We start from the raw sequence: 24,517 nt of genomic DNA on the forward strand, positions 1-24,517 counted from the left end.
TTCCTCAAAAAGTTGAAAATAGAGCTACCCTACAACCCAGCAATTGCACTACTGGGTATTTACCCAAAAGATACAAATGTAGTGATCCAAAGGGGCACATGCGCCCCAATGTTTATAGCAGCAATGTCCACAATAGCCAAACAATGGAAAGAGCCCAGATGTCCACTGGCAGATGAATGGATAAAGATGTGGTATATATATATGTGTATATATATATATATATATATATATATATATATATATATATATAATGGAATACTACTGAGCCATCAAAAAAATGAAATCTTACCATTTGCAAAGATGTGGATAGAACTAGAGGGTATTATGCTAAGCAAAATAAGTCAATCAGAGAAAGACAGTTATCATATGATCTCACTCATATGTGGAATTTAAGAAACAAAACAGAGGATCATAAGGGAAGGAAGGGAAAAATAAAATAAGACAAAATCAGAGAGGGAGACAAACCATAAGAGACTCTTAACTATAGGAAACAAATTGAGGGTTGCTGGAGGAGAGGTGGGTGGGGGGATGGGGTAACTGGATGATGGGCATTAAGGAGGGCATGTGATGTAATGAGCACTGGGTGTTATATATAATTGATGAATCACTGAACACTACCTCTGAAACTACTGTTATCTTGAGAGTTAGGATCTCAACACAAATTTGGGGAAGACACAAACATTCAGTCTAGAACAACCTCTAAACCTCCTTCATCCCTCAAGTTGCTCTTCCTCCCTGAACCTTTCCAGTTGTTGCAGGATTTCTTTTCCTTCGGTGCCCAAGGTTCTTGGTCACACCGCTTTGAAGAATGAAGAGGTCGATCAAAGAGTGGTGGGCAGCAAAGCAAGGTTTATTGAATGATAGTAAAGCAAAGTTTATTGAGTGATGGTACAAAGCTCCCGAAGAGGGAGGGGACCCGAGAGGGTTGCCGCCAGAGTTTCCAAGTCTAGGGGTCTTTATGGGCTTGTTGGCAGGCTGTTTCAATCTGATAAACCCTCCCTGTGCCTGTCACCCAATCAGGTTTTTGTCATCTACCTATCACGTGGGAAAGGGGGGAGGGCTCCTTCCAGGGTAGTGTGAGGGTGGTTTCCTCTTAGGGCTGGGGGCCCCTTGTCCCTGCCTGCCTTCTTCCAACTATCCTTCATTACAACGACCCAGCCAAACTAAGCAGCCCACATCTGCCCCCCATTACATTTGTGTTCTGAACAACACCATTTCAGTTTGGTTCAGTTCCACAAACACAGTCTGTGTGCCCGCTCTGTGTGAGGTGCTGTGTTGGGCCACGAGAGAACCATTCAGAGGACATAAGTCCCAGCCCGAGGGAGGCCACAGTCTGGTGGAGAAACAGACAGGGAAACAAGCGATCGCCATACAAGCTTTCCAGTGCCAGGGACTGCACACCAAGGGAGCGCCAAGGACTGAGAGATGTTTTCTCACTCAGAGTGCTTCTAATTCTTTGTCCCCAGCTATACGGACTGCAAGCTTTAGAACAGGCAGCATTTCTTATTTCTTCTGCCTCCATCACTGAGCTTCGATACTCACAAAATGCTGACTGACTGGAAAAGTTTTGAGTGACATGGTGGCTTTAAAACCAGATGACAGGGTTCAAATCCCAGCTCTGCCACTCAACCCAGTCATAAGTGGGACCTTGGGCAACTTTTTGACCTATCTGTGCCTCAGCTTCCACATTTGTCAAACAGAAAATAGGGGACCTACCTATTAGAGTCCCTGCATTAAATGAGTTTAAGTGTAAAAGTGTTTAACCCAGGATGGGGCCACATGTTAACAACTCAATAAATGTTAGTGATGATTATTATCATGATCTTCATGATGACGAGTATTACTCCTCAGCTAGTCCTTTACGCTTCCTCATGTCTTCTGCTTTTTCTAGCCTACAACCCCATAATGGAGAAGTGAGCAAGGGACGTTTGACTGAGTCACAGTGGCAGAAGAAGATAGCTATCTGAGATTTGGCAGAATGCTATGAACAATAATCCAATATTCCAACTTAGTACCAGCAGAAACTTCCTTTAGCCACCAAGACGTCTTCAAACCTGACTTGATTAAACAATATATTTTAAAATGCATGTGAAAAAACTTATTACAGTTCTGGATGCGTAAGGTATGTGGCAACCAATTAATAATTGTACTGCAGTTGTTTTTGTGGTTTAAACTGCTAGACTCATTCTTCAGGATCTAAGGCAAAGGAGGGGAGCAGAGAGAGGCTGAGATGCATAATCTGAATGAATAATGTAGTTGTTCAACAAAATCTTAGGGAGCAACTAAAAGTTATAGCCGGGCATCTAAGGAATGGCGAAAATAAATCCAAGATCCCACCTCGTAAAGCTTATAATTTAATTACATATGGTCTTATAATGAAAGAAATGCAAGGTAGAAAGTGTTGTGCCAGATGCAGCCCAAATATAGTCCTGCAGAAGGTGAGAGATAACATCCCAGTTAACAGGTAAGATCTAGACAAAGGGGCACAAAAGAAAAGAAATTCCAGGTGGAGGAAAATGCAGAAGCTAAGGATGGAGGTCAGAAAAGATCCAGATATTTACCAGAGCATAGATAATTTGGCTTGGCCGGAGGGTAGACTATGAATGGGAGAAATCTGGAAAGAAAACTGGAAAACTAGCTTGGATCAGATCATAGATATTCTTAAATATAAGTCAACAGTTCAGGTTTCCTTCCATCAACAGTGAAGACTTTTGAAGGTTTTTTATCAAGGAAATGACATAATCAGGATGATTTAATCTGGTGGAAGGTATAGCATGAATTAACATAGGAGATAAAAGCAACTGATGGGGTCCAGAGCAGGCTGCTGATGGGGTTCAGAGCAGGCTGCCCCCAAATGTGCCACACTGACCCTCCTCTGTACCCCTAAAAGCAGGAAACAAAATTTTCATGTGAAGGGTACACTCTCTGCACCTGGAGAGTAGAAGGCATCCTTATCACCAGAGATAGGGAATTCAGGGTGAGAAGGCTGTATAGACAAAGAAACCTTGTTACTTCTTCATTAATTTGCTACCCCAAGCCCAAACTTCTTTGTCTTATCAACTCTTCACAAATTTCCTCATCTAAAAGGTATAAAAAGCTGCCTGCTTTGGTCACTTCCCTAAGTCTCATATTTCTATGAGCTCCCATATATTCGAAATTAAAATTTGCCTTTTTCTCCTGTTAATGTCTTGTTTAAATTTAGTTATTTGACCAGCCCAAGAACCTAGAAGGGAAAAAGAGAAAGTTTTCCTCCCCTACACTACTGTGATAGTCAAGAGGTGACAAAGGCTTGAGCGCCGACAGTGCTGGCGGGAACAGAAAAAGATTCAAGGAACGGCCTCTGCCCTCTGACAGGATGGGGTGGGCAAGGCAGAAGAAGCGGGGGGGGGGGGGGGGGGCGGGGGGGGGTGTAGGAAGGGGAGGAGGAGGAGGAGGAGGTGCTTTCAAAGGAAACGTGAATTTGATTTTAGATTTAGAACCTGGTTGTCAGCCAAGGGATTTACCCAATAGACAGTTCAATTTGGGATTGGCAAGAGGTCTGGGCTACAGAAAGATTTATGAGTAACGCATGTAATTAGTAATGTAATGTAATTAGTAATCAGAGCCAGGAGACTGGATGATAAAACTCAAAGTGTGACACTGCAGAGAGGGAAGAAAAAAAAATGTGGAAGGGAAGAAGAGAGAGGGAAATAGAAAATAAAAAAGGAAGGAGAAAGAGAGGAAGGAGTAAGTCAAGGACGGCTCAGGGAAGGAGTACCTGAGGGTAGGAGTAGGGGCAGAAGCACTAAACGCCTCAAAACTAAGGATGGGGTGCTTGAGGCTCTGTGCCCACACTCACAGCAGTAACACACCCTCAGACACAGCCCACCTCCGCCGGGGGTGGGGGTGTTACCATTAGCAAGATTTTAAAGGCCCTGAAAAGTCCCTTACTTAATGCCGCCACACCACCCTCACACACACCTACTTAAAAAAACCTCTCCTCTTTTGGCCTCAAACCACTCGATCATAATAACCCTAGAGTGGAGGAAGGCACTCCAAACTGCGGGAAACCTCTCTTAATGTGCCCCCAAATCTAGGGGTGCTCAGGGGCGGGATGGAGCCTGGAAGCCCTCTCTCCCGGCTCTCGCTGTCCCCTGCTCTTACCACACCCACAAGGCTACCACAAGGACCACTGGCCATTCTGACCCAGATCCTCCCGGTGCCCAAACCCCCCAACCCGCCATTCAGTCAGAGCCTGCTAAGGCGGCGCACCTCGTGACCAGACGGAACGCCCGCGCGCCTAGAAACTTTCCCGCTCTGCTCAACTGACACTTGTAGCTGCCACGTGGCTCTGCTCAACTGACACTTGTAGCTGCCACGTGGATCCGCCAACGCTCTGTGCTTTCCAGTAGAGGCCGAGGAACTGCGGCCAGCCCCGCCCACCACGCCTACGCGGGAGGCGGACCCTCCAGGCCAGGACACCGCCCCTGCACGTGGAGGCCGGGCCGTGCCCACGTGCCCCCGCGACACGTGCGGAACCTGCGGCGGTTGGGTGCGCCCGGCCGGCACCGTGGACCCCGCGGCGCCGCCTCCTCGCCGAGCTAGTCCCGGGACCCGTACGCCACCAGCCCTGCCCGCGCAGGGACCACGACCAGGTGACCACGACGGGGCCCAGGCGCGGCCACTCCTCAGTGCCGGCTCCGGGACCGCCTTGTGGAGAGCACACCTGACCCGCGTTTGAGGCCCGCGACCACAAGGCGAAAGGATGGCGTTGATCCTTGTGCAAAGAGTCTTTAAATTAAGTATGTTTAGGCTCTCCGAGCTGTTTTCTCTTGGAAAGCGTCTTGGTAGGAAAACAAATGGAAAATGGTACGCAGCAGGGGCCAAAGGATTCCACTAGTTCCTGAAACAGCTTCAGACACCTTGATGTTTCTTGAACCCGTTTGTCGGACTTTTCAGAAACTCAGAGAAATTCATTTGTGTTTTAGGAATGCAAGTGCGAATGGATGTATATCCTGCTTTCAAGAAAAGGATTTTTCTTGTTCGTCTAGTGCCTGCTAGATGCCGGTCCAGGAATTTAATTGGAACGGATACCTGGTTCCCCAAGTGAAGGAAAGGTGTGATAATTCTCTTTCCTTTAGCCTGAGCAAGGACAGAAACGTGCCGGCATTCATTTGAGGATTTTATTACCAGTGGTCTGGCCTCCCCGAGAATACTGGACAGAGTATCTCACTATTGCAGAAGGGCTGTCCTCGTTTCCAGTGTATTGGTTTGCTCTGCGCTGGACGGAACGAGGTGGTGGGCGGGACCGAGGAAATCAGTAAAGAAGGCCCCGGAGGGAATGGTGCGAAGAGCCGGAGGAGTTGCCCGGGAGGGTGAGTACAGTTGGTGTGCGCAGGTTGAGCTAATTTGTCACGTAAATTGTGAGCTTGCTTTTTTGTAGCTCGAGACGATGAACCACGTGGCAGGTCTGTCCGCTCACCACTCTGAAGCGCCAGTATTCAGATTACATTCGCCCTCTTTCCATACCAGCACGTGTTCAAGTTGGACAGCAAAATTCTGATCTTTGTGCGTCTCCTTAAAATTTTCTGTGTAGATCACCAGGAAAGAAACAGCAAATGATTGTCATGGGCAAAATGTGGAAAGCTGAGAGGCTCATCAGCTGGAACTTTGCAAACTTGTTACGCCTGTTTTAAATTTAATGACCCCACGGAACTAAGTTAAGGTGCCTAACAGTGAAAAAGTTTCTCTCTGAATGACTTTCCTTTGTCATGCTCCTTTGCTTGATATATAAAGGAAAGATTAAAAGTCCAGAAAATGTCTTTTAAAACTATGCTATGAAGGGGCACCTGGGTGGTTCAGTCGGTTGAGCGTCTGCCTTCAGCTCAGGTCATGATCTCGGAGTCCTGGCATCGAGCCTGGCGTCAGGCTCCCTGCTCATCTGGGAGCCTGCTTCTCCTTCTCCCTCTGCCTGCCGCTCCCCCTGCCTGTGCTTGCTCTCTCACTCTCGCTCTATCTCAAATAAATAAAATCTTAAAAACAAAAACAAACAAAACTGCTATGAATACATCATCTTGTGCTTTGGGTTTCTAATGAACAGACAAGTACTGAAAAAATTCAGGAAATTCTGTTCTGTGCAATAAATACAAATTTACTTTTTAGATAAATTTTGCCCCTACCAGATATTAGTGAATTCTAGTTATCTGTAAATCTTCCCTTATTTACATAAAAGATTGGTAAAGGAAGAATTTGGTAGCCTAAATGTAAATTGTTTTACTTGTGTGTTCAGCTTTTTGCACCTGTTCCATACCGACTCCTTCAGTTCCCATATCCCTCCAGTGACCACTTGGTTTTAAAGACTACATTAGTTTTTTGGTTTTTTGAAAACCAAAAGAAGATGAGCTCTTTTTTTAACTTAAGACAACTTTATGCTAATTTGTCTTTGCTTTTACTTTATTTTACCTCTCCTTATAAGAAAGAAAAAAAATTTTATTTCTTTTAAAGATTTATTTATTTTTTAAACTTTATTTCTCAGCATAAAGCAGGGGGAGCGGCAGGCAGAGGGAGAAGCAGGCTCCCCACTGAGCAAGGAGCCCAATGTGGGACTCAATCCCAGGACCCTGGGATCATGATCTGAGCTGAAGGCAGATGCTTAATCAACTGAGCCACCCAGGCGTCCCAAGATTTATTTTAGAGAGGGAGAGCGAGAGAGAGACAGAGACAGAGCACACACTTGAGCAGTGAGTAGGGCTGCAAGGGGGCAGAGGGAGAAGGAGACAAGCAGATGCCCTACTGAGCGTGGAGCCCCACTTGAGGCTGATCTCATGACCCTGAGATCATGACCTGAGCCAAAACCAAGAGTCAGACACTTAATAAAATCTTGCTTTGTCATTTGTACTGAATCATTATATGCAACTGTCAGTTTCTTGAGGGCATGGATTGTGTCTTGTATGTTATAAACATACACACACATATAAACCCCTCAGAAATAAACATTCTTAAACTGACTGCCAGGTTGTTAAAAGTAGAAGATTTGCTGGATTTGGTGATGAAGGAGCTATTAAGGCCATAAGGAGACTAAGGACACCATCAGAGAGGACTGTAGGAAAATCTGTGGTGAAGGGGCCAAAGTCAGCAGGCTGGACACAGGGAGAGAAGACTCTAGGAATCCCCCTCATCAGGGTTAATGCTGGGCCAGAGCCCTTCACATCTTGTATACAGAAATCTTCATTATATTTAATGGCTAAATTGTTTTCCATAGTACCCTACATACCATAGTCAGCTATTTTTTCCATTGAAGTGCATTTGTCCCAAATTTTTGGTAGGATGAACAATGCAAACTTATAGCATAAAGTTGAACATAATGGTTATATCCTGGTTCTTATTCCTAATTTTGTTTATTTGAATTTTCTCATTTTAAGCATACTTATTAGATATTTAAATTATTAGATTTTCAAAAAAAGTTTTGGTTGTATTTATCAATTCTACCCTTTTTTCATTTCCTAAATATTTTTTCTGCTTTTGTCGTTGTTATATACCTATATCTACTTTCTCTTGATTTTTCTTTTCTACTTCCTTGAGATGAAAATTTAGTTCTTTTATTTCTAATCACTCTAGGTTAAAAATAAAAACATTTGAAGGTAAGAAATTTCCCCCTGAATATAGTCTTAGTTGCATCCCATGGATACTGATATCTAACTTTTTCATTGCTGTTTATTGTTATGTCTGTATTTTCTGTTTTTATTCCTTCTTTGAACCTAAATACTTAAAATTTAAATATTATCTGTGGCTAGATGTCTTTTTTATCTTTAATTTCGAATTTGGTAACATTGTGATCACAAATGATTGTCTAAAGGGAAAATGAGTAGAAAATGAAATAAGGAACAAACTGGGAGGGGGGAGGACAAAAGCATGAGACATAGCACTAATGAGCAGAGAAAAATAAAATGAGCATAAATAAGAAAAGGAAGTAAAAGGGCCCAAGGCAGAGCAGAGGACAGTTTTGAGAGTTACTGGCATGGCAGTAGGTTTGGATTGTTGTATAGGGTACATGATGCACAATAGTGTCAGGAGACCAGAAGGATAGAGGAGAGGAAGTGTATGGGAAGAAATGCACAGGAAAGACAGTCCTCGGAGAAAATCCAGCTGCTCCTTGGTTGTGACATGGAAGCCTAGCAAGGAATGTCTGGGCACCACCTGATATGCTCTGATGGTTTAAGTGTTAAGATTTAAGACATTAACCCTTTTCTGGCATCATTCCTTGATCTTTTAGCTTCTTGGGTGAATTTAATTATTTCTGTATCTTCCATTAAATTAGCAGACTGGACTTCAACACAGAAAATGAGCCAGGAACCCAAACTGAGGAACCCATCCCACTTGTGTTATTTTCTTCATTCAACAGTCTTTTTGAGTTCCTATTATGGCCAATACTGTGCCATAGGATAAACACAAAAGGTCATCATCAGCTTCTAAACATCTAACTTATCTTCAGCCCATATCTGTATGCCAGTTTTTTTTTGCTGAGCAGAAGCAGCTTCTCCCACTTGAGAAAGAGTGACTGGCCCAAGCAGCAGTTACTTCCCAGCCAGAAGAAAATTCCATATACCCACCATCTACCTGCAGTACCACAGTCACCAGGGGAGCAGGAGATGAGATGGGTTCCCTGAGCCACTCCCTAATAACTTCTTTCATTGACAGGCTTGATTAATGAAGCTACCCAAAAATATCATAGCCTTCACAAGTCCCTAGAGACGCCCCTGGTACTTAATAGTGACCAGCCAGGACTCTGGAGCCAGGCCGCCTAGGTTTGAATCGTGGCCATACTATTTATTAGAGTCTGACCTTGGGCAAGTTAGTTAAACTCTCATGCCTTGGTTTTTCTGATCTATAAATGGGCATTATAATAGTCCTTGCCTCATTAATTTGGTTTGAAGTTTAAATGGGCTAACACTTAGAACAGTGCCCAACACATACTAAGCACTCAATAAAAATGAACTCTCATTGTTATTCCAGAATTCAGATGCCCTCACCACTGTGCAGTCATAGAGACAGTGCTGGTCCTGCAGAGAGAATGAAGCTACCAAAGAGAACACAGATACAGGATGCTCAAGTTAAACAAAACCACAGCAGCACAAAGTCCTTACCATTAGAAAGTTAAACAGACATCTGGAAAGCTGCAAAGCAAACTGGAGAGAGGCCAAGGCTTCACTAGAAATCACTGATGGGGATTTCATACTTAATGACTTTTCCTTGAGCAAGTGCAAAAGCAAAAAGCTGAAGAACTGTCTTTGATGAGCACTAAGAGTCCTGAAATAGAATGGGACTCACAGAAGGACAAGAACTACATAGATCACCCAGAAGAGGGTCCAGAAGGAATACAGATTATTCTCAGCCACACTGCATAGGTTTATCATCAGTTCTTTAGTGAGGAAGAACAAGAAATCAATAGCAGACCCACTCTAAAATCTTTACTATAAAGATCTCATTATAGTATGGATTCAGTCATTCTTTAAAAAAAAAAAAATCTTTGTAAGTGCCAGACATTGGAGACACATGGTTAACAAGACAAATACAGACCCTGCCCACATGGGCTTTATGATCCAATAAGAGAGACTGGTATTAACCAAGTAATCACACAAATGTCATTGCAAGCTTTGATCAGTGCTCCAAAGAAATACGAAGTGGTCAGTGAAGATAATATCAGGGGCTTTTAGATTTGGGGGGTCAGACTCCTTCCTGAGAGAACAACAGTTAGGCCATGCCCTGAGGGATAAGGAGGTGTTACCCGGGAAGGAACTGCAGCAGATGGTGCCGAGGGAATAGCATGCTTGAAGGCCCTGGGATGGAAAATGAGGGGTGTGGTCCAAGAACTGGGACGCCTGTGCTAGGAGCATGTCAGTGGGATGAAGAGTCTGCATGGGGCAGGGCCAGACCCTCAGACCACGTGGGCCATGTGAGCATCTTTTTTTTTTTTTAATACAGGGCAAGTTACAGAAAGACTTTAGGCCACACACAATTGACACTGACATATTCAGATTTGTGTTTTTAATGGATCATTCTAGCTGCATTATGGAAAACAAGTTTGAGGGACTAGAATGGAAAAGGGAAGTCCATTTGGGAGGCTTTGGGCCTGGCCATTAGAGTCAAGGCTATGGTGAACACAACCACATACGAAGAGTCCTTTGCTGTGTGGAGTCCTGAAAGTTTCACATCTCTCTAGCTCTATATCCTACAGAGTGGCACCCAAATCATAGAAGTTCATATGAAGTAGAGTTCCTCAAGTAGTAAAATTTTTATTTGGATTAAATTCAGTTGAATGAAAAGGTATCAGAAATAACATTTAGTCATATAGCAGTTTGTGAAAAGAATGGCTTTGACCCACTGAAATAAGCAGCTGGGAATTTGGGCAGAGAAATGGTTGTTTGTGCTGATGTGCCAGAGTTTAAAGAGGTCACCTGGATGCAGGGCAATTGAGCAATAGATAGAGAAGTTAGAGGAGGATCAAATTACCGTACAGATTTTATTAAAAGCAAAGCTGGAGAATTTGGTTTAGGTCTGTGGGCAAGCAGTGTTGCAAATATTTCAGCCCTGAATTCAACCTGCCCCAACCGACCAAAGTAGGCCCTGCAACAGGGGGAGGTGGTGCAGGATAGAACCTGTTTTGGAGGCTTTTGCCTTTGTGGGCTCCTTCCTCCATAAATATTGAAATTGTATTTTACAACTGCATTGGTACAAAAGCACAATCCAATTTCATCGGTACTCATTTTTTTGCTTCTGATTTTACAAGGAAAACATTTTCGTGGACCCCTAAACTGGGATACATCAGCCCACCAGAGGTCAGAATCCAGGAATTTTGGGTGGGTGGGTCCTGAGATAGAGGAGGGGCACTTGAGCTGAAAAGTGCCAATAACAGACAGTGTTGCTCTCATAGGGTCCACCTTCCACCAAAGTACACTAAGATTCAGATGTGTTCTGGTTCTGGATGACCAGATTTGCATACTCACAGATTTCATGTTCCCAGGGATCTGTGTACCAGCAGCACTAAGAAATATAGCCTGGTAAGCAAAAATAATGTTAATATGTTTTCCAATCTTTGTGTCTCTTGAAGAATGTTCATCGAAATCTGTAACTCATCACAACACTTCTAAAAAATCCAATGTCCTCCTAATTCTCTCAAGCCCCCCAACTGGTCTTTCTCCAAAACCCACCAAATTCTCTCCCTGGTCGCACTTGTCTGTCTGCCCCCAACTCCATCGTCGTTTTGTTTCCTCCCTTCCATTACCCGGCTTGTTCTTAGGAAAGCACAGAGACCAGTGAGGAGGAAGAATGCTCCTCCCTAGGAGAGGTAGATGGGAGGAAGGAAGGAGTGCTGAGGATACCCCTACCTCATCAATCTTTGCCCAATCACAACTGCAAAAGCTAAAAGCCTCAAAAATGACCCATTTTATTACAACCTCAGTATGAAACGTATCAACAGAAATGCCCTTTGCGGAGACCAGCTGTCTGCAGAGATGCAGGAGAAGGGGGAGCATAGGGGTAGGTGAAGTGCCAGGAGAGACCTGCTCTATCTCTCGGCTCTGACACATCCACGGAGAATTGCTGCAGCAGTCCACTTTTTACCGGAAGAAGTAAATGTTATCCAGCCCTCCATGGGAGAGTTTTAGTTCCTGGAGTAGATAACTGCATGGCAGAAGAATGCTGTGGAGCTCTGGGCTAGCCACTTGGTGGCAGAACCGAGGGCTCCGTTTTATAGATGAACCAGAATTCAAAAACAAAATCAAGTACCGATTGTAAATTATAGACCAAAGCTACAGAAATGTTGGAGGAAAGCAGTACTTTTTAGACTCTTCTGTCCCAAAGAGCCTTATTTCTGTCTCGGTGTTTGATTCGTTACTGGTACTTTCTGACTGGAGAGGGGGAATACAGGATGAGGTCTCCAGACCTGCAAGGCAGCTGAGCTCTGAACACCGCCTACATTTCTGGGGAGAATGAGACTTCCCACCCAGACAATGAGCCGTCCATAGTTTTATGTCTGAGCAAACAAATCCAAGCCTACTGATAATGCAGGCACTCAAGAGCTATCGCTCCCACGTGTAATTGTCCATTTTCACATAGTAGGAGTGACTGCATCACTGTATTGTTACAAGCTTAAAGAACCATAGGGCTCTGGAAGGATCTCTGTGCTATTAAATCTCTAACAGCTGGTATTCTACTCACCAGGGAGACACTGCAGCTCCATCTGCCTGGGAAAAAAAAGTCAAAAGAGCCTGGACCTGGAATTGCCAATACACCTCAGGAGGGTCATACTGGGTCTTCCTACTAAGCATGTCCCATCAGTGATAAAACTAAGCTAAACCAGCTGGTGGCTGGAAGGCACCCAGAATCGGGCCTTAAGAGTTTTTGAAAATTTGCTGGATAAAAACTAGGAGAAATTGCACTGACATTTAAAAGCTGCAGTCGTCTGCAGTGGAAACTTTACCCGGTTAGGGTAAAATATCTAGCATTCCAGGGAAACCAAATTATTCTCTGTCTCACCAGGGGGTTGAGGAAACAAGTGTGTGAAATTTTAGATAGAATTATTTGATAGGGCACAGACTCATGTACAAACGTGACTGTATCCTCTGAATGCTTCAGATCCCTCATTTGTAAAATGGAGACTTTATCCCTACCTTAAAGTTTGTCATGAGGATTAATTATGCTAATACAGGGAAGCATTTCCCTTGGCATATGCATGAGTACTAAGTGAGGTTGGCTCTTACACAAATGTAAAATAATATAGAAATAGATGTATAGACACAGACTTAAATTCTGTCTCAAGCTCCATTCCACCTGGCAGCAGAAACTCAGTCCCGCTCAACTAGAGGAAACCCCGTAGTACCAAGTTCCTGTAGTAGATTCAGGACAGAGGCACGGGAAGAGGACACTTGCCTTTGGCATTCCCTGTCTTTGGTCCTGGCGTCTCTGCCAAGAGCTTCAAGGGCCTCTTTTGAGCCTACACTAGATTTTTTTTTTTTGCTGCATTCCTGCCATAAGGACCCACTCTAAAGGCCAGGAGTGTGCAATGCCCTCACTTACACCTGCAGAATGGGGAAAGGAACGGCCAGGAGGAAGCACATCAGCCAATATTTCAAAATATCTTGCCACAAGAAATGTGACTTTTTTTTCTGGTACTTTACAGTTCCCACAGAGTGTGTGCTTACATCATCTGTGAGCTAATGATTCTTCAGTTGGCTTCTTCAGTCTGGACTTCTCTGACCTCTGGATTCCTGTATCCAACCGACATGCGCACTTGGAATTCCAATTAGCTCAAACTGAAGAGACCCCCTTGGTTCTACCTCCAAAATTCATATCAATCTGTTCCCTTCTCACCACCTCTGCTGCTACCACCCTGCACCCTGGCTGATGCTCCCATCAGCCTCTAACGGGGAAACAGAGAAATGGCTTCAGAACTGGTCTCCCAGCTACCCTCTTGCCAGCAGTAACTCGTTCTCTGTACAGTGGGATGATATAATACAAATCACACGATCTTACATCTTCACTCAGAAGTCTCCAGTGGCATCCCTTCCCACCTTAGAAATCTGCAAACCCCTCGTCCTGGCCCCTACCATCTCTCTGACCTCCCCTCACTCCCCCTTCGTCCTGCTGTTCACAGTCCACCACACTGGCCTTTTAGCATGCCAACCTCAGTTCTTTCTCAGGGCCACGGGAGGCTCTTATCCCATGCCATCTCCGTGGGCTTGCCTTTAGTACTCAGGTCAAATGCACTCCAGCACTGACTACCCAAAACTAAACTAGTCTCCTAAGTCTCTTTGTATCGCCTTAACCTTTGATCGCCTTGCTCACCATCTCCTGAAGTTACCTTGTTTCTCTAATTTATTATCCACCACATTAGGAATACATGTCATTTTATCTAATGCCTTAAGGTTCCCACAGAACTCACATATGCACACACACACCCCTAAGCTCCATGAGAAAAGTGATCTTGTCAGACACACAAATATTTTTGAATGAATGATATTATTTGATACTCATATTTCTGTCATTCATTCCCATGCAATTCACACATAAGGATAAAACTACTTGTAAATCTCTGAAACATAATATGCAATTTCAGACTTCCTTGACTTTACACAAATGGTTGCCTCTGCTAAACATGTCCTTTCTTTGTTCTGGTAAACTGTTGGTCCTTAAAACCCCTATTTGGGTAGGGAGCAATCAGAATGAGAATAGGAACTGTGGAGGCAGTGAGGCAGGGGAGTATGTAGGCATACTGCTCTGTTGGTGAGGTCAGAACTTGGAACTTAGAGGAAGACTGGACTGGAGTCTCTGAGGTGAAATTCTGCCCCAAATCTGGAGTCTTCTTTCTCCTCAAGACAAAAAACAAAAAAAACAGTTTTGAATATCCAGCAACCCACTCACCATCTCCATTTGCATGTTTTTTAGGCTTTCCAAATTTAACATGTCCAAATAGAACTTACGGTGGATAGCCTTGTCCACCTGCCCAACCCAAAAGCTGTGGAGACATCCTTGACTCGGCGCCCCCAACACCTCACATCCAGTCGGTCGGCAAATCTGACCCCTTCTTACACATCTCCCCACTGTCACCCTTGTCCTAGCCTCACCATCTCTTCACTGCGCCACCCTCTAACTTCTGATCATCTCTCTTCCACTCTGGCTCCTACTTTTCGTTCTCTGCAAAGCAGCCAAAGCAGTCTTTTTAAAACTTAAATCGGATCCTGTCATCCCCTCCTCAAAACCCCCCAATGGCTTCCCATCATATCTAGAAGACTCAACGTAACCCTCAATAGACCTACAAGACCTCCCTACATATTCTGGGGTGCCTACTCCTCCAGCCTCGTTTCCGACATGTTTCCATGTGGAGCACAGGAAGGAGATTAAAGACAGACTCTGGAGCAACTCTGCCACCCATTGCCTGTGTGACACTGGGCAAGTTGTTTAATATCTCTGTGCTCCCATTCCTTTGTCTCTAAATCAAAGATGATAAGACCTTACCAAGCTGTTGAAGGATGAAAGGAGTCCCAAGAACAGACTGGAGCATGCATGGCAGGCCCCTGTACATGTTTATGGTTTTAGGTAGGTTGATGTCATGAACCCTTAAATTTGAAGAAACAAGGTGAGTACAAAAAAAAGATTTAGGAAGGAGAATATACTTGCTGGTTGTTATAGTTGAGTTTTAAAGACTCATGAAGTCTTTAGTTACATGCATGGTAGACTCTTCCCTTTGCATGGGAAAAATCAAAGAAAGTTTTAGGAGTTTTAATAGCACTGTGTTGATTGATGACTTGGCCAGATAACAGCCTGTTTAAAACTCACTTTTTATTTATTAGTCCCTGGCTTTAAACACCTTCCCCTGGGGAAACGAGTCAGATTCCAAAAGGGATGGGCAAAGACACTGACTTGATTTGTAAGAAAGGAGGAACAGGGCGCTGCCAAGAACCATTCAAAGTCCCTGTGGGCGGGGGGCGGGGGGCGGAGGGCAGAGAGCCCTGGTTGGTGCTCCTCATGTGGCAGTGTGACTATAAATCACCCCATGATGTCGGCAAGGGTGATAGTTACCCAGGTTTTTGCTCTAACGTATCTGCTCTTTAGAACAAACAAACAAACCTCTATTCTGGTGGAGGCATTCTTTTCCTGGTATAATGAGTTCTGTTCCCAATTCTGATGAACTGATTTTTTTTGTGAATGGAAGAAAGGTAAGTTTATGAGATGATTAATGTGAATTTTTGTATACCAGGGACAAAAGCCAAGCTTTTTTTTTTTCCACTGCAATGCCACTTGTTATGTCTTTATCCTCTCCTCTCTTTTTCAAGTCATATATAGTAGTGTGAACCTGAACATCGATCATTAGTTCAAGGTTCCAAAGTATTAAGGCATTGGGGCCTTTGCTTGCTCTTTGCTTTTCTTTTGGAATCAGTAAGGAACTCTCATTTTCTTTGTTATATTACAACCAAAGTAAATTCTGACACAGGTATGAAAAATTGTCATTCCCTCTTTTATTTGCATATTAGCCCTACTTGAGTTCACCCATGCTATTTTAATAGAAGGCGTATATGACATTGATGGTAATAGTAGCAAAGAATGATTTTGTTTTGTCTTAAGCGTCTCACACTGATCAATAAACCTAGAGGCGGGAGCCTCTCTGTCTGAAACATGGAGTACTAATTAAGCTACCTTCTCCAGAAAAGATGTGGCAGCTCTAATGCTTAGCCTGGGCCAGTTGTTCTCAACCCTGTACTTTAATGAGCAAAATGAATACATGGAAAGTTTGAGATGCCTTGGGAAAATTAGAGGAAAAAAACTAGTAAATTATTAAAATGAAAAATTATTTTGGACAGTCATTTGGTGCTAATGCTTTTGCTTCTCGAGCCTCAGTTGTTTTAGATTACTGATGTTCTTCCATAAAGAAAGAAACACAACTTTAATCAAGGCAAAAATTCTTGGGATTTTTGCCTGTCAAATAGCAGGGAAATATCATTTTTAGGAAGTCTATGAACTAACAACAGAAAGAAAAAATAAAAAACGAAGGAAAAGTCTGGGTTTAGCAATAATGTTTACCTGTAGGTCAGGATCTTGAATGACCTGAAGCCAACTGGAACATCAGAAAAATTATTGCTGAGCGAGAATTTGTAGTAATTCAAAAGCTGAGAACTTACTCTGAGTGTGAGGAAAATGGCTTTGCTGCTTTTCCTTTGTTGGGGAATAAAACCATTTCTCCCTTAATATCACATTAGAATGATTATTCCCTTCAATCTTTTGAAATCACAGCTGATATTTTGCTGTTTTTACCCTTCTCTGTCTTACAAATTTCTAAGACAAGTTACAGATGGCCAAAGGAGGGAAATTATACACCTCTTTGAAGAGATTGGTTTTGTTGTTATTTTTGTGGTGGTTTTTCCTTCCTTTAGACCCAGGGGCACAGAGTTCAGCAAAGCACACTCATCTCTGGCTGTGGCACACCATCATCACAGTCTGGACAAGGCTCCTCTTTCGTTTTATATTATTTCTTTTTTTTTTCTTTTTATGTCCTATCTTCTCTTTATTTCCTTCCCCCATAAGCATCCACTCTTGTGCATTTTAAATATATGTCCTTCCCATCTACTTTCCATATGGTCATTTAGAAATATAGGTATGTCTTTGAAATATACAGTATTTGGCCTGCGGAGTGTTGTGCACAAGTGTGTGTGTGTGTGTGTGTGTGTTCTTAACTTATGCAAGTGGTGTCGTGACTTATGAATTCCCTTTGTGACTCATCACTGTTCTTGAGATTTATCCATGTTGTTCTTTGAAAACCTGTGACTTCTGCATGCTAGTTCTCCAGGCTATGCACATCGTTCATTCTGCTTATCCAGGACCCTAGCAATAGACACATAGGGTGCTTCCAATTCCCCACTACCCCAAGAAATGCTGCAGTGAACATCCTACGATGTGTCTCCTCGCCAACACTGGCAAGAGAATTTCTAAGTGAGATTGTACCTTGCCGATTTCAGAGGTCCTGACAGTTGGCTTTCCAGAATCTTGCACAAGTTACCTCTCCCACAGTTCATTGCATGACAGATGCTGTTTCCTTGCCAAGAGATGATTTGCCAATCTTTAATGTGCCAAAAGTTGTTATAATCAGACTTCCTAAGGTTCCCTAATCTAATGGGCATGTTGTCTCGGGGGTTTCTGCTTGCATCTCTCCAATTACTAGTGAGCTTTCCCCTGTTTTCATATACTTACTAAAAAGGGATTTATTTCCTAAGTGTCTATAAATTACTGGAGGAAACAGGATGTACCTATATAATTTTGTGAGTGCGGCTATTGGTGTGACCAGTATTTCTCATATGATTACTGAAATATTTTTTTAAATGACTGGGAGTACCATATATTTGATAGGTCAGAATTGCAGTTGGCAGCCTTTAATTAATTTCCCAAAGTCTAATCTTGCCTTTTCCTGCATTTGGAACCTGAGGCCATGTCATGATTGAAGGAGACAGCATTAAATCAAGTGTTGCACTCATTGGGCACCTAAGTGGTTGGGGAAGGTTTACTATTTAACTGAAATGTTGTCTCAGGTATATCAATGTCTTTATAACACAGAATAGGGTCGTCAGGCTGTATTCCCCCATTATAGAGACAGGAAGAAGTTATATTAGTCCTGGTTTGCACACCATTACTCCCTACCCCCTCTTTTGTTCCCACCTTTGGAAATAATTCCCGTAGCCACACAATTAGGGTGTTAAAGTAAATCTAACTATAATGCTTTGTTTCTGAGATGCCACTAAGCCTCCTCCTCATGCTATGATTCCGAGTGGAGGGGTGATAAGCTCATCTCTGGCTGAGTAAAGCTAATGAGGACTCAGAAGTTTTGGAAATAGGAGGCAGCATATGAAGAATAATGTGGCCTGTTGCCTTTTTCTGGGGTGATAAAAGTAAATACTTTTAATGGAACAATGTCCTCTGTTTCTGGGCTCATTGCTACACTTCCTTGTAAATTTCTCTCCCGTTCTCCCTAATCTTGCCTGACTGTCTCTAGCAGAAGAACTGTCTGAGCCAGTGAAAGCAGAGAGTTTTCATCTCATGTGCCAGCTTCTATCTATTGGCAGTAACAGCCAGGAGTGCGACATGAAAGGCAGAGCCAGATTCATGCTCCCTTCTGCTCTTCCTTTGCATGGTGGCACCTCCCCTTCACTAGGGGACTGGGAGCTGGGTATGGGAACAGGAGGGGCTCCCATTATAACTTGCATCCCATAACTCCATTAAGAAATCTCTGGCTAACCTCTTCTATGACTTCCTATGGCCAGGAGTTATCTGAGTCAGTTTTGGAATCTATGTATCTGTTTCCCTATTTGGGCCCTTTCTGGGTAACTATAAGGAAAAGCAATCCAGAATTTGTAATTGTCATATATATTCAGAGACATTGAAATAATGCTCCATAATTTCTTTAAAATTGGTTCCAAGTCTTAGAAAGTTTTCCTTTGTTATTTTTTTCCCCTGTGAAGCTACCAGCTGTTAAAAACATGCCCCCAAAACAATGGCTAGAATTGCCCTAACATGTTGGTATTATCTTCCTAAAATCCCTGTTCTCGTTTCACACAATGTAGGTCATAGAGAAGAATGCTGATCCTGAAGTAAACCTCCTGGACTACCTGAGGAAAGTCCATATCCTTATATTTTACTATAATGAATCTGGACTGGGTGGTAAAAAGTGAGCATGCTAAGTCTTCTGAAGAAAGTCACCCTGTATTTGCTCAAGGTTAATACCCTTGTGTTCGATCTGTAGAGTCTAGTTGGAATTGACAAATTGCATCCAAGAGTGAGAGATCCATGCCTTATTTGTGATGTTTTTCACCAGAGCAAAACCAAAAGAATCATCCAGTGAGGCATGAGTGTGCTAACTTTCGAAATAACTTTATGACCTTTTGAGTCTCGTGGCCCCCTGACAACAGTTTTATATTCGAGAGTGTTAAAGTAAAAACATCCAGCCAGCTGCTCAGGGGTACATGGTACCAACAGTGGTCTCCCATGAGGACTTCCCTGACTTGTCACTTAACACCTTTTCATAAGTCTTATTAGAGAAAACAAGGTTCAATAAACATATTTCAAAATTCCAACATAGAGCTACTGTACTCTCAGCTCTCCACCTCTGATCTGGACCTTTTTTCACCCCCTACCCCTCCCAATACCTTCAACAGACCTGCAATAAATAATTCAGGAAGAATGTCTTGGGTTTGAGGAAGCACAAGTAATTGTGGCAGTGGTGACAGAGATCTGTCTGTGAGATAAAATTGCCTAGAACTGTACGTATATGGTATGCGTGCATGTGTAAGTGGTAAAATCTGAGTAAGCTCCCCAGTCTGGTTATCATTGTAATACCCTGGTCAACTTCCTGCTTTTGATGTACTATAGCTATGTGGGATGTCATCTTTGGGGGAAGCAAGGTGACCGGTATTGTCGCTATATTATTTTTGCAACTTCCTGTGAAACTATAAATATTTCAAAATAATAAGTTAAAATATATATGCTTATTGAACACCTACTAAGAGCCAGGCACTGTGTTAGGCTCTGGGGATTCAACGGTATACAAGATAATGTTATCCCCCCTCTTCGGGATCTTCACTTCCTTGCCCCCACTTCTGTCTTTTTGCCTCCCAACATACCCATCTAAAAACACTACTTTGTTTCTCCCTGTTATTTCCTTGCCAAATTTATCTAAGAGATTATGTGTACCTGATGCCTCATTTTCTCTCCAGACTTTGTGTCTCACTATGTAACCCCTTGCAATCTGGTTTCCTAACCCATCATTCCAACTGCTCTAGCCAGTATTGTCCCTTAATGTCCCATTCAACTCCCTATTCTGCCCAAGCCAGTTATGATCTCCGCCCATGAAATCCTTTTTAAACTCACCCAGAAAAGGCCCCAAGCAAATTCAGTAGATTCTTACAGAACCTAAAGCAGGAGATTTAATATATTATTTGTTCTCTCTTTATGCAAACATCTTACAGGGAAAAGGTACACAGTGCTTGTTGACATTACCAGTTTAGGAGCCATGGTTATTAAATTAATATTCTCTAATCCAATAAGAAGGTAGAAGCATACATTGGTGAACAGAGCAAGTTAAGCCTCCCAGAGACGGTTTTCCAAATTTTCCCATGCACTACTTCCCAGCACCTCCACAGTGACCCATTGTCCACAACTCTGAATTCAAAAGCCTTTTTACACCTCATTTGGATGTAAACCCTGATCTCTCACGAGGCCCCTGGTAGTCTTCCTGTTCCCCGTCTAGTGTGAATATCCCTATGGTTCACTGTGAAAATATTAATGTGTTTGATTACAAGGTACTGCCCTAGCCCCACTTGGGAACACTATCTTACTACCTTTGTAAAATATGGAGATTTTTACATTAGAAATGCATCCGGCCAGGAGAGTTTCAGGTAAGGCAGTGTGAGTCTGTAAGGATTTCTTCTCATCTTTCATCACTGGGCTCATTTATATGCAAAATAATGGAACAGCTGTCTAAACAAGACACCTCGGTGAGACTCAAGAAAACATGTTAGTCGTTACCTGTATCCGAGGAAGAACAGCGTAAAAAGCAAAGTGGCCTGCACCCCTCTTTTTCCTTGACTCCCTTCCTTCCACTCTATCTCACGGGCACCAAGGACAGCTGTGGGGGAGGGGGCTGCGGCGCCTGCACTGTCATGATGTCAAGATACAACCCCAAGACCAAGAAGATCCAGTATCCTTTGTGTCTGGGAAGGATGCAAAGCCTCCATCTTTTCCTGCCCACAGGCACTCCCCTCTTTTCTTTCCAGGTGTTTATCGCACTCAACACTACCTCCCAGCCTGCTCAGCCCACAACTTCCTAAGCTCTGGATCTTTCCCGTGGACTTTGTTTCCATGAGAGTGTACCTGTCCTGGGTGCCCCTCTCTCAGGGTCATGGTCTCTGTTGCTATATAAATGCTGCTTTGCTTTTAAGCAAGAGATTTCAGAGTGGGGGGGTCAGGCAAGAATGGCTTAAACACAAAGTAGTGATACACTTCTGTCTTGGTAGAAGATTTAGGGCTTTGACATACACTAAGAGGAATTTGCCTGGAAGGGCTGAACAGGGTCTCAAATCACCTTAGCCCAAAATGCAAATTTGCTCACTATGATAGAAAGTGGTGGTGAAGGAGTTGTCTGGCATGATTCCAAGTTCTTGTCTTAAGTCACTGGGTGGTGCTGTCCACAAAGTAGGGAACTTGGGAGAGGAGGCACAGAGGAAGGGAAAGCAGTAAATTTAGCTTTGGACACATTGCACTAGGGCAATTACGGGACGCCTAAGAAGGATTGTCCACAGGCATCAAGATAAACGGTTCTCTCACTCAGAGAAGAGGTCACATCTGGGGCTATAACTTCCTGGAAGCTATCACTGTAAATATCAACAATGGTAATAAAAATAGCTAACGCTTTTTGAATGCTTATCATATCAGTGTTCGAAGTAGCTTGCATATATTACCATATTTAGTCCCCAAAGCAACTTTGAGATAGGCCTTACTATCACTCACATTGAAAAAAGAGGAATCCAAGGCAAAGAAAGTTAAATAACTGGCTCAAGATCATGTGGGCCAGTTGGCAGTGAAGACAGGTGTTCAGCCCTGGGCCATCTGGAATGTAGCACACTGCAGAAGAACTTAGGAGTGCAGGACACTATAGAACAACAGACATCTCACAGAGAGGAAGAGGGAGTAGTCCGAGTTGAAGGAGGAATGAGAGGAGAACGTTCCAAGAAGGTAGAAGTGATCGAGAGTATGAGACGCCAGGGAGTAACCCACTGCCATTAGATTGCTCCTGGAGCAAGCAAGGTCAGTGGAGAGACGAGGCTGGAGGATGAGGTACAGATGGCACAGGAATGGCTGGAAGGCTGGGAAGTTGTGTACAGCTCTTAAGAAACGACTAAGAAGGGAAAGAAAGATGGGCCCATAGCTGGAGAGAGACATTGGGTTTGGTTTGGTTTGGTTTTGTGTAGTGACAGCAAACACTTGAATTTACTTTTAAATTCAAGGGAATTGAGGGAAATGAGACTGTAGAAAGGAGAGGTTAGGAGGACTATCGGTGGTGGAGCAGGTCCATGGGGAGAGAAGAATGAATGAGAGCCGGAGCACAGGAGAGGAGGAAGGATTCCTGCCCTCCTGGCCTAGAACGCAGGGGAGTGACTGCGACTCTGGGTGAGAAGTGGTGGGCTGAGAGTGCATGGGGCTTATGCTTCTATTTTCCAGATGAGGTACAAGGGTAAGACTGAGGAGAGCAATGAACACTGGAAGAGCTGTTGAGAGAAAGGAAAGGGGAGGTTGAGATTAAGAGGGAGGAAGTTATACGTAATATGGGGAGGGGGGTACTTAGAGGACACAAAAAACAAAAATTTATCCGTTGCACACTCTCTCTGTACACCAAGCACTCTCTCAGGGTCCCCCGCCAGCCAGCTGGGTGGTTTCCAAACACCTCTGACCAAAGGGCTGGTGGAGCCAAAAGCAGCACCCTTTTTTTTTTTTTTTTTTTTAAGATTTATTTATTTATTTTTAGAGAGAGAGAGGGTACAGGGGGTGGGAGGGGCAGACAAAGAATCTCAAGCAGACTCCACACTGAGCACAGAGCCAGATGAGTGGTTCAGCCTCATGGCCCTGAGATCATGACCTGAGCCAAAATCAAGAGTAGGCCATTTAACCAACTGAGCTTCCCAGGTGCCCCTGTCTTTTCTTCAGACCAGCATGCTTACTGTCTTCCAGGGTAGGAGAATAAAGGAAAAATTCCTTAGGAGAAGGACAATATCTCATGCCTGAAAGAGAATAGGACTTAGTCTGAGTGGGAATAAAGAGCTAAATTAGGCTAATGAGGTCTGGACCCCATTCCCAACCAGTGAGATGAGAATCTGGTGCTAACCACAGCCACTTCATCATTAACACAGACTCTACTGTGGGAAAGATGATCAAGATAAGGGCATAAATGGGTGGCTTCCATACATGGCCATACACTGGAATTGGCTGAGGAGCTTTAAAAAGTGATGAAGTGATCTCGCCCCACAGATTCTGATTTAATTGGACTAGCATGCAAGCAGAGTGTCTATATATTTAAAAACTGCATGTGGTTGAAAATCAAATGGGCTAAACTACCCCATGGTGGGGTTTATACAAGTCAGTGTTCTGTCTGAAGAATAAAATGTTTCCTCTCTCTAGAATGAGAAATAATAAAGAATGAGGGTCTCTTGGAGGTCTTACACAAAACTCTTCATTATTCTTTTTCTCCATTTCTCTCTGCCATTTGATGCCAGCCATATGTAAGTTCTTTCCTAGAAACTTCTAGAAATCTATGGGTTTTTATCTAGTATTCTCTGTACTCTCAGGAAAATAGAGTCCCTTGACTTCCCTGGGCTCCCCGAATGACGGTATTCATTCCCTATGATTCCAGTGTGTTCTCTTTACAAATACCCATCGCAGTCACTCTCCAGTTACAGCGTGCCTGGTGCCCATCTGCTCTCTGTATGGGGCTGCTGTCACAACAGTGGAAGGTGTAGGAAGCATCAGCACCAGGATTCATCCCGTGCAGGTAAGAGCGTAATGGGACTGGAACCAGGTGCTGGTATAGGCATCCCACATAGTCTGTTGTACTCTCACCAACTTTGAAATCCTCCGTGCTTCTAAATTTTCATTTTGCCATAATCAGTGCTTCATGACTAAGGTTCTTTTTAGAGACTGGTGTGTAAATCAAGATTCCTTCTTTGGTTTTCATATATCTTTACTTCTCAGCCCCATCCTTCCCCTAAATTAAAACAAAGACACTTTATACTACTTAAAATTGATAGAAGCTACAAATTAGGTTTTCCCCAGAGATTCGGTTGCTAAACATTTACCATCACATTTACAGCCAGGTTTATATGCCACATCCGAAGCAACTTGCCATCTAGCAATAAATCCAACACATTACCCTCTAACATTAGAACAATATCTGTCCTTCCAGCTGAGCTACAGATGAAGTATTTGGCTTCCATCTTAGGGGTGAAACATT

At 43.4% G+C, this 24,517-nt stretch overlaps 1 protein-coding gene across 1 annotated transcript in view; it reads left to right on the plus strand.

The window, feature by feature from the left end:
* The first annotated feature begins 21,123 nt into the window (after window positions 1–21,123).
* Window positions 21,124–24,517, plus strand: part of LOC113920864 (aldehyde oxidase 4-like) — a 52,711-nt gene continuing 49,317 nt past the window's right edge. Inside the window, exons 1-2 of the mRNA XM_027591222.2 lie at window positions 21,124–21,214; window positions 23,950–24,058. Coding sequence (XP_027447023.2) covers window positions 21,177–21,214; window positions 23,950–24,058 — 147 coding nt within the window. The 5' untranslated portion in view covers window positions 21,124–21,176. The remainder of the gene's footprint in view (window positions 21,215–23,949; window positions 24,059–24,517) is intronic.

Source organism: Zalophus californianus, chromosome 3 (genome assembly GCF_009762305.2).
Source record: "Zalophus californianus isolate mZalCal1 chromosome 3, mZalCal1.pri.v2, whole genome shotgun sequence".
In the NCBI taxonomy this organism is placed as follows: Eukaryota; Metazoa; Chordata; class Mammalia; order Carnivora; family Otariidae; genus Zalophus; species Zalophus californianus.